General features: G+C 40.6%; 1 protein-coding gene across 1 annotated transcript; it reads right to left on the reverse strand.

The window, feature by feature from the left end:
- Positions 1–1,329: 1,329 nt before the first annotated feature.
- Gemin2 (gem nuclear organelle associated protein 2) lies at positions 1,330–18,470 on the reverse strand. The gene is made up of 10 exons (XM_048415639.3): positions 18,229–18,470; positions 17,788–17,872; positions 15,413–15,502; positions 15,123–15,182; positions 12,859–12,972; positions 9,028–9,072; positions 7,753–7,821; positions 5,345–5,455; positions 3,037–3,095; positions 1,330–1,809 (listed from the first exon to the last, which is right to left on the reverse strand). The coding sequence occupies exons 1-10, from the start codon at positions 18,363–18,365 to the stop codon at positions 1,770–1,772; spliced, it is 810 nt and encodes a 269-aa protein (XP_048271596.1). The 5' UTR covers positions 18,366–18,470; the 3' UTR covers positions 1,330–1,769.
- Positions 18,471–18,992: the final 522 nt, after the last annotated feature.

Here is an 18,992-nt window from a genome sequence, read left to right on the forward strand (position 1 = left end):
TGTGCTTCCTTCATTGGAGCCCTTGCACCTTTGGCATTACCTGCTAACGTTCTAAGAAACACAGCCTAGTTTCTTCTGAAAGGGAAGATCGTATATTTAAGTTCCCAGAGTCTACTGATGAGACATTGCCATATACAGGAGTGTATGATGCTAATGGAGGAAGATGGGGTAACATTCAAGGGAAAAAGGTTTCCAGGTTTAATCTGGGGCTTAGGAAATAAAGAACAAAAGCAAACTTAATTAAGCAATTAAGACAGATTCAGCAAAGATGGGATAAGAAGAGATAACTGCCTGTAATATCTTGAAATTGGTTTTGGGGGAAGGTTTGAAAAGGAGTTAGAAACATGGAGGAGAAGGAAAGAAGTTCTTCTGCATAGATGGTAGAAATATAAAAAGACAGTAGACTGTGTGACTGTTTACCACAATCGCTTACCCTTAGCTCAAAATGCCATGAACTCATAGCCTAGATAAAGATTTATATCGAAACTTATGTCAAGCCATGTGTAGCATGACCAACCGCAGACTCACACTGGAGACATCTGTCTGATGAAACTCTCTTCTCATGTATCTGATAGAATGATTCAAAGAATAATTTGTACCACATGAAAAAACAATACATGTGGGCTGGAGAGCTGGCTCAGAGGTTAAGAGCACTGACTGCTCTTCTAGAAGTCCTGAGTTCAATTCTCAGCAACCACATGGTGGCTCACAACCATCTGTAATGAGATCTGGTTCCCTCTTCTGGCCTGCAAGTATACATGCAAGCAGAACACTGTATATGTAATAAATAAATCTTTAAAAAAAAACAACAATACATGCTGTTAAACAATCTTTTCTGTATAAGGGATGAGCCTCATGTCTAGTAAAGATGCATTCAGGTGCAGTTCCTTTGAGTCTTGTATCTGTTTTTCATTCGCCGCCTCCTTATCCACCTATTCCTGAAACCCTGTCCCATCTGAGCTGGTCCATAGCAAGATCCCATGGAATTGATGTCACAGATGGTTGGCAGCTGCTATGCAGGTTCTGGGAACCGAACGTACGTCCTCTGGAAGAGCAGCAAGTGCTCCGAACCGCTCATCATCCAGCTCCAGTCCCTTGTTTTTTTTTTTTTTTTTTTTTTTTTTGAGGTAGAGTCTTATTATGTAGCGTAAATTGGCTTAGACCTCCAAATGCTGGAATTACAAGTTCATACCACCATGCACAGCTAACTAGGACACAACTGAAAATGATCTGCTAGAAAGATTCGGTGGTACAATTAAATGATTGAGTTTAAACCTGAACATCTCGTTAGTTTTGTTGACGATGAACATATTTGCCATTTCATCTGTGTGAATATAAGGACACCCACTGTCTTTTATTTTGTTCAAGCGTCAAACAAAATTTGAGTAGCCAAAATACATTTCAACATGAATACATATGTATATTTGTAAACAAACAATGAAACAGCACCAGGGACCTGTATAAAATTTCATCAGTTTTTATGTAAGTTGCTTATGTAATAAGTCACCCTTGATCATTTTCAATGCACATGACTGAAGAAACTATCCCAACTGTTCATCAGATACCCCGTGGGCTATTTCTTAGCTATTTCAGACACTCAAACCAATACTATCTACATTTTGAATATCAACTTGAGCTGCAGATTAGGACGAAACACTTCACAGAGTGCTGAAGAAGTGATGTACTCTGTCCTCAAATTGGCATTATGTTTCCTCGGACTCAGGCCGGCTTCGATGAACTTATCTTCCATCCCCAGGAGTTAAGCTCTATCAAGATGGCTCATCAGCTAAATCACGCTGGTCAAAATACCTAGTAAGAAGTGGAATTCAGTGTATGCATTCATATCAAGTATAGCACTACTCGTAGCAGTAAAGCTCATAACTCAATAAAGAGATTAAACTACAGCCTTCTACCCAATGGGAAAACAGCTTACACATTAAAAAAATGGAGGGGGACGCTGAGTTCTTCAGTAAAGCTGCCTGGGTTAGGATGCTATCTACCATACTATGCCTGTGATGTTCAGGAAGGAGGAAAGTAACTTTTCATCTTTCTGCCAGTTTCCTCATCTCTAAACCAATGGTGTAGGGTTAAATGAGTACCTATTATGAAACACTAAGAAAAATGCGTGATATAAAGTACTCAGTAAAATTAAATATATTAAACAGCATAATTATTGATAGATCAATAAACTAGATGAGCTGGGCAGCAGTGGTGGATGCCTTTAATCCCAGCACTGGGGAGGCAGAAGCAGGGGGATGTCTCAGTTTGACACCAGCCTGTTCTACAGAGTAAATTCTAGGACAGCAGGGACTAGCTAGACAGAGAAACCTTGTCTCAAAAAAAAAAAAAACAAAAAAAAAAACAAAAACAAAAGCAAAACAAACAACTAAAAACCCCTAGAAGCTCAGTTCAGTATGTGTGCATTTTCCAAACCTATCTTGTCTGGGGAAGGGAATGGCTTCTGGGTATTTAGTTAAGCACATTATGAAGCTTTACAAAGGTGCTAGCAAAAATAGGACATAGCAAACAAACAATAATAACCACTGACCAACGAGCAAAAACTTGTCCCGAAAGAGACCTAAAATCAATGTGTGCCTTTTGTTTAGATTTAGAATATATTTTCAAATAAATGTAGGTGAAACCCTGATACAAAGTATTCAATCAATCAAGGAATGGAGAAGTAGCTTAGCTGGTAGACCCTCGCCTGTCGTGTACATGGCACTGGGTAATCTCCCCAGTACTGAGAAAGGGCTGGAGAGATGGCTCAGCAGTTAAGAGAACAAGGGCTGCTCTTCCAGAGGTCCCGAGTCCAATTCCCAGCAACCACAGGGTGGCTCACAACCATCTCTTCTAGCATAAAGGTGCACACGCGGATAGAGCACTTGCATAAAATAAATAAATCTTAAAAAGAAGATATTTAAAGATAAAGAAATTCAACATACTAGATAAAAAATACAGCAACTGAAAATGAGTGAAGCATTAAACATGTTCTACTTTATATGGATAACAAACAGGAAATCAGATTTCTTAATTTACCTGCTAACTAAGCAGATCAGTAAATTCAAAGCAGGAACTCTTTCGTCATCTTTACTGCCCTGAAAAACAGAAAAAGCACACTTTATCCCTCAAATATTTCCTTAATAAATTTCCTTTTACGATGAAAACGTGAAAATGTTATTAGGTGACAGCCACCACCACAAAAACTGTCAGAATGCTGGTGTTTGACTCATGTCTTAGACAGCAGAGACTGGGAGGCATAAGCAGGTGGAGCTGTGAATTTAAGCCCAGCCTTGTTCTCAAAATGGACAGACAGAAGAAAACTACAGGTTCCCTGAAAACATTGGGGTATTTTTTCTTTTTTTTTTTTGAGGCAAGGTTACACTGTATACCCTCAGCTGGCCTGAACCTCCCCATGTAGACAGGGTCTCCTGAGTGTTTGAAGGCACGTCACTACACCTGGGCCATCTTTTATTTATAAAATAAAATTTAAATATAAACACATTATTTTCCCTGATCCCAAATTTCCTATGTCCAATCATTTCAATGTACTCCCATCTTACACTCTCTCAAATTCATGGCCTTTTTTCCTTGTTGTTTTTACATACACACACACACACACACACACACACACACACACACACAATCTGCTTAGTCCATATACTGTTACCTATGCACACAATTTCGGGGCTGGCCAATTGGTGTTGGATAACCAATTTGGGGGCCTCCAGGTATCTGCATTCCTTAGTTACTGACAAGAGGCCCCTTATTTTATTCTGAGGCTTAAGTTCCATGTAGCCCAGTGGGGCCTAAAATTCCTATGTAGTCTCCAAGCTGTCCTTGATCCTCCTGCCTCCACCTCCCCAGTGCTGACAAGCTTGGGTTATCACACTTGAAATACACAGTGCTATGGCTAGAACCCTGTGCATGCTAGATGAACACTGTAATCAACAGGCTATAGCCCCAGCTACAATCTCTTATTTTATTTTACAAGTTTTTCAAGACAGGGTTTCTCTGTCTAATAGTCACTTTGTATACCAGGCTGGCCTTGAACTCATAGATTCTCCTGCCTCTGCATCCTGAATGCTAGGATTAAAGGGAAATGCTAACACCACGCAGCTTTATTTTATTTTTTAATTATGTTTCTATTTAGAGTGTGTGTATTTCCCAGTATATCAAACTCAGTCATCAGCCCAAGATCATTATTTAAAGAAAGATGCTGCTCAGAAAGATTAATAACTAATGCTGGGGCAGTGGTGGTGCACGCTTTTAATCCCAGCACTTAGGAAGCTGAGGCAGGCGATCTTTTGAATTTGAGGTCAGCCTGGTCTACAGAATGAGTTCTAGGACAGCCAGGGCTACATGGAGAGACTCTGTCTCAGGTTAAAAAAAAATTAATGCTGTTTACAAGGGTTCTAGGTTTATGGGCACTACAACAGGGGTTGTTAAATACACTCCTGTTAGGTGATCCTCCCCACTATATCACGATGTAGCTGAAGGTAGAATAGATTGGGCCTCCGAGCTTCCAAAATTGAACTAAAATCAATTTCTCTTCAGTTTGGGAGAGTGCTTGCCCAGCACACACTCAGGTCCCTGGATTTGATTCCCCCATACATAATAAACACCGGCTTCAGGGACAGCAGCACAAAACAGACTACGGAGGATAGAAGTTACGAGCATCAGAGCCGAAGTTCTGGGACTCGGTCGTTTTAGATCTTGTCTGTACCTTCACACTTCCTTTACCTGGGGGAAAATCCTCACTGTACTTTTTTCATATTCTTTTTTTTTTTTTTTGAGACAGGTCTTACTATGTAGCTGTGGTTGGCCTGAAGCTCACTTGTAGACTAGGCTGGCCTTACAGAGATCCACCTGCCTCTGCCTTCTAAATGCTAGGATTAAAGGTGTACACCATCATGCTTGCCCCTCTCCCCCCTTTTTTGGAGAGGGTCTTTTGTATAGTCCAGGCTGGACTTAAACTGCATTACTCCCCTTTTCCACCTCCTAGGTGACAGGATTACAGTCTTGTCTACCATATTTGCCTTTACATTATTTAATTTAGTATATTTCACACTTATTTTTGTGGTCGTTTTATTCTCACCTAATAACATATCCCACTGTTTTTTTTTTTAACTTTTCGAGACAGGGTTTCTCTGTAGCTTTGGAGCCTGTTTTGGAACTAGCTCTTGTAGACCGGCCTGCCTCTGCCTCCTGAGTGCTGGGATTAAAGGCGTGCACCACCACAGCCTGGCTAATCCCACATTTTTCTACGTCATATATCACTGAAATCTTTTCTCCCACCATATACATGAGTAGACAATTAGAATCTGAAATATACACTGTGACTCACCACGAGGAGTCTAACTTCAGAGCATCTTCTTGCAAGCTGTCGAATCAGTGAATGAGCCTCAGGCAATAAAGGCTTTTCAAGACAAGCCAGTAAAGCATAAAACCATCTTCCCTAAGTAGAAATTTAAGAAGTAATAAATAGACAAATATAAGCTGCTCTTCTAAATGCCTAATGCTGCTATCTGCTTACATGCTATGAACAAATCAAGGGACAAATAAATCAAATGATAGTTCTTCTGTCTCACAGTCACAGACCTAGGCCACTTGCTCCTTCAAAATAGCATCTGATTCCCAAAATACTCATTTCTGATATTTGTACTACTGTTTAGGACCCTCCCCACCTTTTTAAAATTTTATTTATTTATTTACTTATTTTCTGTGGATACAGAGCCTCATTGTGTATCCATGGCTGGCCTGGAAACCAGAAGGGGTTCTCACCATGCCTTGTTCTGAGGCTATCAATTATAAGCAAAAGTCTTTTTTTGTTTTTTGAGACAAAGTTTCATTATGTATCTCTGGCTGGTCTCCAGCTTGCCTCTGCCTCTACAATGCTGTGATTAAAGGTGTGTATCACCACATTGGGGTGCAAGCAAAACACTTAACTTCTAGGTTTTGCGGGTCTGTAGTGTTAATCACTTGAGAGGTTGAGACAGGAGGATTGCAAGTTCAAGGCCAGTCTGACCATCTGAATGAGACTTTGTCTCAAAATAAAATGCCTATTTGTCTCAAAATAAAATGAGGGTACATGCATTGTAAAGCACTTGCTGAGGATTCATAAAGCTGAGGCTCAATCCTCAGTACTACTTAAGACCATCTTAATTAAGACATATATAGAAATTTGCTCTCCATAAATAGTAGTGTAAACTGTTTTAATATTAAAAGCTGTTTCCTGGGTCAACACAAAGGAACTACACTGCAAACAAAGTAGTGGTCTGGGCCATGCCAGCAGCTGAGCTTCCTGTTCCCTCCATCACAGTATCTGCCTCACCAAAGCCAGGAACAATGAAGAGGACCCTGAAATTGTAAGCCCAAACCACAGTTCTGGGCCTTCAGGGAGCTACACTCTTGAAATGTTATTTCAATTATAAAATACAAAAGTAATCACAATTTACACATAAAAATTTTAAGGAAATAGAAACATTATCTTCAGTCTTAACACTCAGAGAAGAGTTCTGGATTTGGAAATGCTTAGAATTCAGGCTTCTTACAGTATATAGAGTGATTAAAATTATGTGAAAAATAGCTATGGTCCTAGGGGGAAAATAATTGGTATGAGTGATTTTAATGTGTATTATCTCATTAAAAAATATGCTAAAGAATTGTTTTTGTTGAGACAGGGCCTACTTTGTAGACCTTGTTGGCCTCAGACTTGCTATATAGTCCAGGCAATCCTTGAACTCACGAGTGATCTGCCTGCCTCTGCCCTCAGTGCTAGGATTTCAGGACTACATGTGCTACTACACCTGCCTGAAGACTGAAAGAGTGATTCTCAGAGAAGACCACAACCAGGTTCCTGGTGAGTATTAATTTTCTTTAGAAAGTTTTTTTCTTTTAATACCCATGTTTAAAACCTGCATTATATACATATATTATATATATTTCATAGATATATAAACACTTTACATATGATATTATTTTATATATGTTACTATATTATAGATATTTATACATATTATTAAATTTATAAATAATATATTAATGTGTAATTAATATATATTATATTAAAAATATATTTTCCCCTTCAAGACAGGTTTCTCTGTGTAGCTTTGGAGCCTGTCCTAGAACTCACTCTGTAGACCAGGCTGGCCTCAAACTCACAGAGACCTGCCTGTCTCTGCCTCCTGAGTGATGGGATTAAAGGCATGCGCCACCACCATCTGGCTTCCATTATATTTTTTAATTATTATTTATTTATTATGTATACAGTGTTCTGTCTGCATGTTGCCTGAACGTCAGAAAAGGGTATTAGATCTCATAGTAGATAGTTGTGAGCCATCATGTGGTTGCTGGGGAACGAACTCAGGACCTCTGGAAGAGAATAGTCAATGCTCTTAACCTCTGAGCCATCTCTCCAGCCCCTCACTTTGTATTTTTGAGATAAGGTCTTATTCTGTAGCTAGGCTGACCTACAGTTCACTATGGAGCTGAGGCTGCCCTCAAACTCTTACATCCGCCTCCCAAGTGCTACAATTCATAGATAGGTACCACTGCAATCCCAGTCCCTATGACTTTCTTAATGAGGAAAACAAGGCGCTTATTTATAAACAAGATTTGAATTTTATATTGCAGAACACATGAATACATACATATACATGCATACACATATGTAAGTATAAATACCCCAGTCACACCTCATATAAGTAAAATAATTTTGCCTGCATAATGAAAAGAAAAAAGATGCAATACTACCAATTCTGGAGTAAAATCTCTTTCTCCAAACCAATTACTCAGATATTCCAAGACACTAGTGACTGTTGCCTAAAAAAAAAATAAATAAAATAGAATTAAAAGAAAAAAGCAGTGGGGTGGGGTCAGGCAGCGACATTAGAGGTAAAACACTGACAAGTTCAACGTGAGCTTCATTAACTGTAGCTAAAAAGCAGCTGGAAGGTTAAAATGGCTTTGTTCTTTGGGCTCCCAAAGAAATCAATCAGTAACGGGTAAGGCTCACGCCTAGCACTGGTCTTTTGTTTTGTTTGAGGCAGGGTCTCGCAATGTGGCTGTGACTGGATTCACAATGCAGAGCAGGATGGCCTCATCTGTGGCCGTCCTGCTGCCTCTGCCTCCCAAGTGTGAGCAGAAGCCTGACTTGAAGTCATCTAAGAGACATAGTTTTACAGTCTCCAGTATTGACTCAGGCTTTAAATTTAGTTTGTAACTAGGAAAAAATTTCAAATATGCCTACAAAAGAGCCTTTAGTTTACTTACCAATTCAAGCGAAGTTGAAAACCAACTCTAAAGAGAAGCAAACTTAGCTAGAGAAGGCTGTTTTAAAATCACACAGATGGAATCATCAATGCGCGGAGAATATTTTCTTACTTAATTAAATGTAATTGGGTACTTAAAAAAAAAGACCCAGCTATGACTACCAGCTTCTTTTCTTTCTGAGACAGGGTTTCTATGTCTTGGCTGTCCTGGAACTTGCTCTGTGGACCAGGATGGCCTTGAACTCAGAGATCCGCCCTGAGTGCTGGGGTTAAAAGCAGCTTCCTTTGCTTTACAGCTGGCAGTAAAAACTCCTCTCCTAAAGGACTAATGAATGAAATTCTATCTGTTTTTTCCCTTCGGTCTAATAAATTAGTTATTTTATCCAATAATTATCTATTTTAACCTTCACGAATTATGCTGAAACAGGTCCTTTAAAACTAGAACTGTGTCTTGGCTTCAAGTACTGAATTTCAGATGTAGACTTAACACACATAATTAAATGTACACAAATGAACACATTAGTACCATATCAGGAACACAAAGGCCATCTGTCACGTGATCCTTTTACTCGATGGAATTTTGTTTGCTCAGCTATAAAACAGCCATTAACATTATTTTCTCACATAGAACTATAATGAGAATCACTGCAGGGCCTAGGACAAGACCCTGTACACTGTAAATACTGAGTAAATGGATTCAAACCCTTTCATATACACTGCAAGCAAAAGCCTGCATGTACTGTTTGATGATGCTTACCTGATTCATTCTGCTTACAATACTAAGCAAGGGAGGAAAACCAATCTGAAAGAGAGAAGGAGACTGAGGTTTACTAAATGACAGCACAAGTCGGGCTTCATTTACTTCTGGTCAAACTGAAAAATTTCTTGCTTAACAAAGGAGAGAAAATTCCAAGGGCTGGGGATGTAGTTCTGTGATAGAGTAGTTGGTTCGTGTGTGTTAGATGCTGGGGCTTAAGTCTTAGTTATGTGAGGGAAAAGAAAAATGGAGAGAGAGAGAGAGAGAGAGAGAGAGAGAGAGAGAGAGAGAGAGAGAGAGAGAGAGAGAAAAGTGACTGGAGAGAGAGAGAGAGAGAAAAGTGACTGGAGAAATGGCTCAGCGTGGAGGATATTTTCTGCTCTTGCAGAGGACCAGTTCAGTTCCCAGCACACCCATCAGGTGGCTCACAACCAGTTCCTGGGGTCAGATGCCCCCGGCTACCCTCTGTAGGCACCAGGCACATATGCACACGCGTGCACACACACACACACACAATTTTACAAGTGAAAAAGAAGGGCTGGAGAGATGGCTCAGAGGCTAGGAGCACTAGTTGTTAGTGGACCCAGGTTTGGTTCTCAGCACTCATGTGGTGGCTCACAGTCACTGTACCTCTAGTTCCAGGAGATCCTTTCTCCTCTTCTGGATTCCTGGGGCACCAATAGGCAGGCAAACACACATATACACGAGATTAAAAGATTCTTAGGAAAACAAGCCAAAATATCCTTTAAAAAAGAAAGAAGCCTTGGAGGCTAAGGAGATGACTCAGTTGGTGAAGTGCTTGCCAAATAAGAACGAGCAACTGAGTTTGTTTGCAGAACCTGTGTGGCACACAGGTTGTGGTGGTGCACACCTGTACTCCTAGTGCTGAGGAAACAGAGACAGGCGGATCCCTGGGCTCACTAGCCCATCAGTCTAGATGAAGCGGCAAGGCCTAGGCTAATGAAATTCAGGATAGCATCTGAAGAAGAGCTGAGGTTGGCCTCTGGCATCCATATGCACCTTCACATACATGTGTACCCACACATATACAATCAGAAGAAAATTTCTTCACTATGACACATTCTCAGCATACGGTTTTCAAAAAAGAATAATTTTTCTTTTTTTAATTTTTTGAGTCAGGGTCTCACTATGTAGCCCTGCCTTTGGAATGCTGGGATTAAAGGCATGCATCCCCTGCCTGGCTGCTTCTTTGTTTTGAAGATAGTGTCACATTAGGGAGACTAAGTTGCCCTCAAACGCCAGAGATGTGCCTGCTTCTGTCTCCTGAATGCTGGGACTAAAGAAATGTATCACCACACCTGGCTTTTAATTAACTTTTGGTTTGGTTTTTGGAAACAGGTTCTCTCTATGCAGCCCAAGCTGATCTTGAACTCACCGTATAACCCAGCTGGACTCAATGATCCTCCTGCCTCAGTCTCAGAGGTATTGAGTGCTAAGATCACAAATAAGCACCACAATGCATGGCTAAGAATAAGATTTTAATAGCTAAAATACTAAAGTGAAATCAAAAGACAGCCAGGCAGTGGTGGCGCACGCCTTTAATCCCAGCACTTGGGAGGCAGAGGTAGGCAGATCTCTGTGAGTTTGAGACCAGCCTGGTCTACAAAAGCTAGATCCAGGACAGGCTCCAAAGCTACAGAGAAACCCTGTCTCAAAAAGCCAAAAAAACCAAACCAAACCAAACAAAAAAAGAAATCAAAAGACAACACTATATGAAAATATAAACTTATTCGGTTTGAGACAGTCTGATATATTCTGTAATAACTCGCCAAATCAGTAACAGTTCTCTGAGGAGTGAGGTTGCACATATTCTATAAAAAGTTGATATTTCTATTTTGTGAGATGTCTATTTATAACCTTTGTCCTTTTCTTTCTTTTTCAAGTGACTTTTGGAGCTATTTATATTTTGAGAATAAGATTTTTATTGTTTTTGCTGTTCTTGAGATGGAACACATGCCACGAGGCCTGGCTTTGTAAACAGGAAAAGCAAAAATATGGCATTGCATACCAAACAAATTATCTGTTAGATAACATGTAACACACCTTTGATCCCTACAGTTATAAGATAGGTGTAGATTTGAGTTCCAGGCTTACATAGTGAGAATCCCCACCTCAAAAAACATAAGATGAGATGGAGAGATGGCTCAGAGGTTAAGAGCATTGATTGCTCTTTCAGAGATCAGTGGTTCAATTCCCAGCATTCACAGGGCAGCTTAGAGCTCTCTCTAACTCCAGTTCCAGGGAATCCAAAAGCCTTACACAGACATACAAGTAAGCAAAACACCAAATGCACATAAAAAATAGAAAAGAATCATTAAAAGAAAAAGCAATAAAACAAGCAAACTAAATATATATTATAGATGCCGTAATGTAGATGTATACAGTGGGTCTTAAAAAATTAAAAATGGGCTGGGTGGTGGTGGCGCAGGCAGGCAGATCTCTGTGAGTTCGAGGCCAGCCTGGTCTTCAGAGTGAGTTCCAGCTTTAGCCATACAGAGAGTCCCTGTCTTTTATTTTTCTTGTGTTTATGTAGGTGGGCAAACATGTGTTGACTTCCTCCTTCTACCATGTGGGTTCTGGGGGTTGAAATGAAGTTGTCAGGCTTGGTGGCAAGCGCCTTTACCCACAGAGCCATCTGCTGGTCCTTAGGTTTTATGGGAACATCTTCAAACTTAGAGGCAGGTCAATTATGAAGAACAAGCAGTTAGACACAAAATTTATGATTGTTGCCATGTACATAGTTTAGGGGTTGAGTCATCGTGATTATGAGCTTGAGGCATCCTGGGCTACACAGTGACTTCCAGGTCAGCCCTGGGCAAGACTCTGTCTCAATATTCTCCACAAAGAGAAAAATTTTAAAATACTCTCAGTATTTCATCTGTAGAATAAGTTTATCAATAACTTAAAAAAATTCCTAATTGGGTCAGGCACGGTTGTGCAGGCCTTTATTCCCAGCTTTCAGAAATCAAAGGTAGAAGGATCTCTGTGGATTTGACAACATCCTGGTCTACATAGGGAGTTCCAGTTCAGCCAGGGCTGCACAGTGAGTCTCTATCTGAAGAAAACAAAAAGTCAACAAAAGCAAGAGTCTTCTAATTACCATGTTTTCTTGTTTCTGACTACTCATAACTTAGTATTTAGCCCATGCCCAATCATTCAAAACAAAACAAAACCAAGGCAACTCTTGACAAGTACACACCTACGTTCTAGGGTATGTAGTTTTTTGAGTGCCTCTTTCTCTTCTACCCTTTGTGCTTTGAATCCAGATTAAAATGTTCTTTATTAATTCCCAACTCTGCTTCACAAAAACCAAACCAAACCAAACAAACCAGCAAACCCTGAATCCTAGACAGACAGGACAACATGTATGCACAATCCTAGCTTACTCAGCAGACTAAGGCGGGAGGAACGGAATGTCAAGGCCAGCCCTGCAATGAGACCCCATTCCAAAATAAAACAAACACAAACCCCCTTCCACCTTCCATAACAGAATCTTTTAACTTACAAAATCATTACATAACTAACACATGAGAGAGGACGAGCCCAGTGAATTAGAAAGTGGGCTGACACTTTCTAAGGCAGTGAACTAAGTGGGAAGTTGCTAAGTGTTTTCTACACAGAATCAGACAGTATTTCGTCCTCGCCAGTCAGTGTTTTAGTCGCACTCGGTTTTGTTTTTAATGACCTGTGAGAAGAGAGCGAGCCACTCTCAGGTCACGAGGCGTACACAAACAGGCCGTGAGAACTCCAGCCTACTAGTCAATGTCTGCATTTCTGTCACTGCTTACGTTCATCCACGCCATCACCTACTTGGACATAGTCAATCCCAGGGCTTTCATTTGTAGATGGTCCGAGAGCCCCTTCAGCACATAACCTTTCACCCAGACAAAATTTTTTCCAGCCTTCTTCATCTTCAGATTTTGGCTGAAAGAAAAGAAAATTACTTATTTCTATTTATTTATTTTTATACTGATCATCAAAAAAGAAGTGAGGCTAAAGATGTCACTGAAGGAAACTTCATATGCAAGGAATAAACAAATAAAAATTTTGGCTCATTTTCAAAAAAACAAAAAAAAAAAAGAAAAAGAAAGGAAACTGAGGGTTCCCTATATCTTGATTACCCCAACTCAAAGACATGGTGCTAGCTATGGGCATAACTGTGTACACTCCAGACCCCAACGCTGGGACTAACTGTGAGAGCTGTAGGCTGTGATTGCCATTGGAGATGTGACCTTTAAAGCTGCAATAGTGAACTCTAACTTGACGTTCTCTTTTCCAAAAACCCAAACCAATTCTATTATTCATCCACGCGTGTACATGTCAGAGAACACCTTGAAAGAGTCAGTTCTTTCCTTTCACTATGTGGGTCCTGAAAATTAAACACTGGGTCATCAATTGCCTTCACAAACTGAGCCATATCATTGGTCCCTGCCCGGTCTATTTATAAGGGGGAATTTGGATCATAAAGAATACATTTTTGGGGCTGGAGAGATGGCTTAGCAGTTAAGAGCAGTGGCTGCTCTTCCAGAGGTCTTGAGTTCAATTCCCTGCAACCATGTGGTGGCTCACAACCATCCGTAATGAAATCTGTGTGTTCTCTTCTGGCCTGCAGGCAGAAATGCAGACAGAACACTGTATATACAATAAATAAATAAATCTTAAAAAAAAGGAGTACATTTTCTTCTCTTTCAGAAGAAAAAATCTCTTTCACCACTTTCTTAGATGTGTGATTCTCTAGAAGATTAGAGAAAATTGCCTAGAACAATGTATTCATCTCTTCCCCAATTCTAATCTTTAACTGCTAATATTTTAGGAGGCTAATTAATTATATCTAAGTTGCTATGATACAGAAAGAAATATCTCCCAATATGAACCACAGGCTTCACTATTACACAGGTTACTGTGAAGCAGTATAAATAATATGCTCACTGCATGACAACAATATCTCACCATGAAAATCTAATAATCCCCCCTTCAATGTTTTTAGATCCTGAAAATGTATTTACATTCTAAAAAAAAGCAACAGAATACTTAGAAGCCTGGAGAGGCCACACAGTCACCTTTTGTCAACCTAAATGAAAAAAAATAGAGAGATGCCCGCACGGCAGCACATGCCTATCCCAGCACTCAGGAGGTAGAGGCCTGAGGATTCCAAGTTTAAGGCCAGGCTGAGCTGCATTAGCAAAACTTGTTTTAAGAAATCAAGGGCTAGGGATAAGAACTCCATAGCATATGCACGGCCCTGAGTTCAATCCCTAGCACTGCAAGGAAAACTAAACACATAGGAAGCCATAGGAGTACTTAGGGAGGTGGAGGAAAGGACCACAGCAAACTCTGGAGAAGAAGTCTGAGGGCAAACAAAGTGCAGCTGGACAGTCCGGGAGACGCTGTGTTTACTCGCTGTTTGGAGATGAGATTATCCTATAAGCCCGGGCTGACCTTTAAATTACTCTTGCTGGCCTCAGACTTGTGATCCTCCAGCTTCAGCCTCCAGAGTGCTGGGATTTAGGAGGTGCCACTACTCCTGACTCAGAAGTCCTTTATAAGGTGGTGGTGGTCTTGTGTAAGACTGTAGTTTGACAGTCTTTTATGGATATTAGTAGGCTACAATCCTAAGGACACAATCTGACTTCTCAGTCTTACTTATTATTTTGTCAGAACTGATACAGCAGTAATACTCTATTTTGTTCCTGACGACTTTCACATATCCTAAGTCTCTCAAGAGAAGGTGAATTCAAACAGTCATGGGGCAGGCTTGGTGGTGCATGCCTTTAATTCCAGTACTCCAGAGGCAGAAGCAGGCAAACCCCTTGTGTTTAAGGTTGGCCTGGTCTACATAATGAGTTCCACACCAGCTGGGGCAAGGTAGTGGGACCCTCTCTCAAAATACTAAACACAAAACCGAAACATGAACTGACTCGAACTACTACTGTAACAAAGTGATATATGTACATATTGGCACAGGAAGGAAACTAAAAATAATATAGACTAACCATTTAACTCTTTAAAGACTAGAATATGGATTATTTCACACAGGCACATACTGGACGACGTAAGCTGAGAAACTCACATACCATTGTCACGTTGCTATCCAACTGCTGAGATTTCCAGTGATGTCTATGCTTGTTCACACTCTACAGGAAGAAAAGTTAATGATCTTCAGAGAATGAAAAACTAAAAAGAAACAAGTTTTTCTACAAAACTTCAACTACCCTAAAATTTAAAAAATACATTAATGCCAAATATATTCTAGTAGTTAGAATATATTTGGTAATTAATTCATAAATACTTGGGTATTTATAATTTTTTCAATTACAGTCTAAGAACAGAAATACATCTGAAGGAGGTTTAATTTGACACTTGCCTGTCGAACAGCTGAGAACTGGACCACTTGCTGCTGCTGCCACTGAAGTGTTGGAGAATAACCTTCTGGGGCAGGCTGGCACCCTGAAAGCTGGAAATCAGTTCACAGATGTTAGGCTGTTTCAGTGCTGTAACTAAAATCTACGCCTATGCAGAGTAAGAGCAAAATCAAGATGAAGAGTAAATATGTTTTAGTGAATGATAAGATTATTTAAGAGAATGAAGGTACATTTTATAGGAGCATAAAGGCAGGTAGTTCACTTTGCATCTATGAACCAGTTAATAAAAGAGATCTTTTGGGGCTGGAGAGATGGCTCAGTGGCTAAGAGCATTGACTGTTCTTCCAAAGGTTCCAGGTTTAATCCCCAGTACCCATATTACAGTGACAACTGTCTGCAGCTCCAGTTCCAGGGGATCTGATGCCCTCATACAGACAGGCATACAAGCAGGTAAAACACCAATGCATATTAATAAAAATAATGAAATCATTTTTTTAAAAAAGAGATTCTTTGTCATTTTACTTAGAAAATTATGGGCTGAATGTTGGAGGTGAAGTTCTTATGAAATATGAAGGATATGAATCTAAAGGATTATAACTTAATTCTATTTTTCTATAATAGATGGGAGAAACAAGAGAGAATAAAGAATTTTGAAATGGTCAAAATGTATCCCAAAACTCAAAGATAGTTGACTTGAAGAGATCTACATTTCTTTAAACTTTATTTTTTTGGGGGGGGGGTAGGGGTGGTCATGGTGACGGCATCATGACCCCGGGAGTTCTCAAACAAAGTGGTTAAACACCCTATGTGCCTAACCTTACTCTTGTTTCCCAAAACAGCACACAGATCCAGGCATCGTCTTCTAATAAAACAGTGGGGTAAGTTTGAAAAAAGCTAAGTTTACATGAAATCATGTGCCATCAAGTAAAAATTTGTGAAGCTATGTAAAACCTTATAGTGCCTGAATTAAAGCATCCTAGTAATTATAAACATTAGAGGAGTTACCTCAAACACAAAATATTTACCAAAAACCTTCCAGAAAACCCCCAAAATTTGACCTCAGCAACCGCCTACCCTCCACCCCCATTTTTCCGAGATAAGGTCCCTCCATGGCCTTGGTTGTCCTGGAAATCACTATGTAGACTGGGCTAGCCTTGAACTTCATAGAGGTCTGCCAGTCTGTCTCCCTAGTGCTGAGATTTTTAACTAAAAAGTTTCATTTACTTTGTGCGCATGTTTTGTCTGCATGCATGTCTGTGTACTACATGCAGGCCTGGTACCTGAAGGGGTGAAAGGAGAGCATCAGATCCCCCGGAACTAGAGCTTAGTGATAGTAGTGAGTAGTGACGTGGGTGCTGGGGATTGAACCTGCGTCCTCTGGAAGGACATCCTGTGCTTTTAACCACTGTGCCGTCTTTCCAGTCCTGCAGTCATTTTATTAATTGAGTGCTGTTTATTTTCTTCATGCAATGACCAGTTGGTGTAATTATTTGGTTATTTTCTGTGTCCATTAGGAGACCGTTACTGTACAGGCACAGGTGACTTCCCTCGTTCTTTCCTTCTGAGATGAGGGTCTTATATAGTCCAGGCTAGCCTGAAACCCTCTATTTAACAGAAAATTACCTAGACCTCCCAACACTCTTGTCTCCGCCTCCAAGTGCTAAGATTACAAGTGTTCACCAACATGCCTGTTCTGTAGACACCTTTTCTCTATTATCTTCTGCTGTGTTCCTAGTATCCAGAGCAACCCAATTGCTTAATAAAAGGTGTGCAGGATAAGCAAATGAATAATGACCAGAGTGTGCATGGAAATAATAGAAAGATGCTATGACATTTGTGTTTCCATTCTGAGAAAATACCAGGTCAAATGGAGAATGTGCATCAAGCACCAGTTTGGCTATAAAGGTATAGCCAGTAAAAAATTCCTTCATATTTTACTTATAAAGGTCAACATTAGCAAGCAATTGAAGTATTTTTTTCGGGGTGTGTGTATGTAATCTTTTAAGTGACACACACATATTTACACTTTCAGAGGGGTCTCATAAGGCAGGCTGGCATCCAAATCAAAATTTGTTAGCCTGCAAATGGTGTCTAAGTTCGTAGGGAGCAATCTAACCTTACCCTACGCACCATAATTAATATTCTTTTCTTTTTCCCCTTTTCTTTTTCTGGTTTTGCGAGACAGGTTTCTTTGTGAAGCCTTAACTGTCCTGGAACTAGCTCTGCACACCAGGCTGGCCTTGAACTCCCAAATGCTGGGATTAAAGATGTGCACCACCACTGTCAGGCCATAACTGATTTTCTTGATAAGATAGAAAAGCTTCAGTCATTTGTTTGTGTGTGGTTAGAAGAGTCCCAGTTGGTTAGTCAAACTCACAGAAATATTCACACTTTGCTTCCTCTTCAACTTCTTTGGATCAATTTGGGCTACCACAACATCTGGACACTGAGCCGCTTCGATCCTACAAGCAGTACATGTGTGAAACTTATTATTGCACTCTGCTCGTGTCTCGTGTGTAGTGCAACAGATGCATGTTACTTCATTATGAAATCGCAAATAAAATTCAGACTCCCAATGAAATAACAAAACGCCTGACACTGCCTAGATTAAATGCAACGAGATTTAAGAGCACACCTTTTAACGTGCAACCAAGTTCAAGACATGTTTGCCCACGGTAGGTCGTATATACAGGGATCTTAAACTTCCCAGACCTCCCAAGACAGGAACCCAAACAGAGGAGGGACCGACTCTGTTGCATACTGCGGGTCAAGCGCGACACCAGGTCTACGCCCACTAGCACAGGGCAACATCACTCACTGCACCCTTCTCAGGTATTCCTGCGGCGTCCTGGGGGGCACCGAGGGGTCGAAACCTTCCGTCAAGTCACAGGGCTCCACAGGTAACAACCGTGGCATCAACTCTTCCACCGCAGACTCGGCCTGAACCCACGCCATGGTGGTCAAACCCGCCAAGCCCTATTGCGCCTGCGCTCAGTCGGTACACGGCGCAGGAGCTCCGGCGACCTCCGGGGGCGCGGACGGGCCTATGGGGGCGGAACCGCGCAAACCTGCTGGTTGCATCAAGTTTATGGCTCCGGCGGTGAAATGAAGCGTGCGCATATAGTTCCTCACGGAAGTGGTTCTGAAAGAATTTCTAGTTTTTTTTTTTTTTTTTTTTAAACCTAATTCCATTTTCTCTTCTGAAGCTTGGGTAGGGAGCTGGGACTGAAGATGAACTTTTATAGCATTGAATAGTTGCTAAATTAATGCTGTACTGATCATTTTTAGAGTTCTAAAGAATTCAACCACTGATTGAAGCTCATTACATCTAAATCTTACAATCCTTTGACGAGGGTGGTGCCTTTTTGGCTTTGCGGGGGAAGAAATTGACACAAAATGGATGGATGGAGAGCTTAATTTTTATTTTACTTTTTCGGAGAGCATCTTAGTGGTGTGAAGCTCATGCTATTCTCGAACCTATTAGGTTGCTCAAGTAGTCCTACAATCTGTAGCGATTCTCCGGCCTCCGCTTCCTTAGTCCTGGAATTATATGCATGAGCCAAATATCCCACGTGGATAGTT

This window comes from Myodes glareolus, chromosome 11 (genome assembly GCF_982192425.1).
Source record: "Myodes glareolus chromosome 11, mMyoGla1.1, whole genome shotgun sequence".
Taxonomy (NCBI): Eukaryota; Metazoa; Chordata; class Mammalia; order Rodentia; family Cricetidae; genus Myodes; species Myodes glareolus.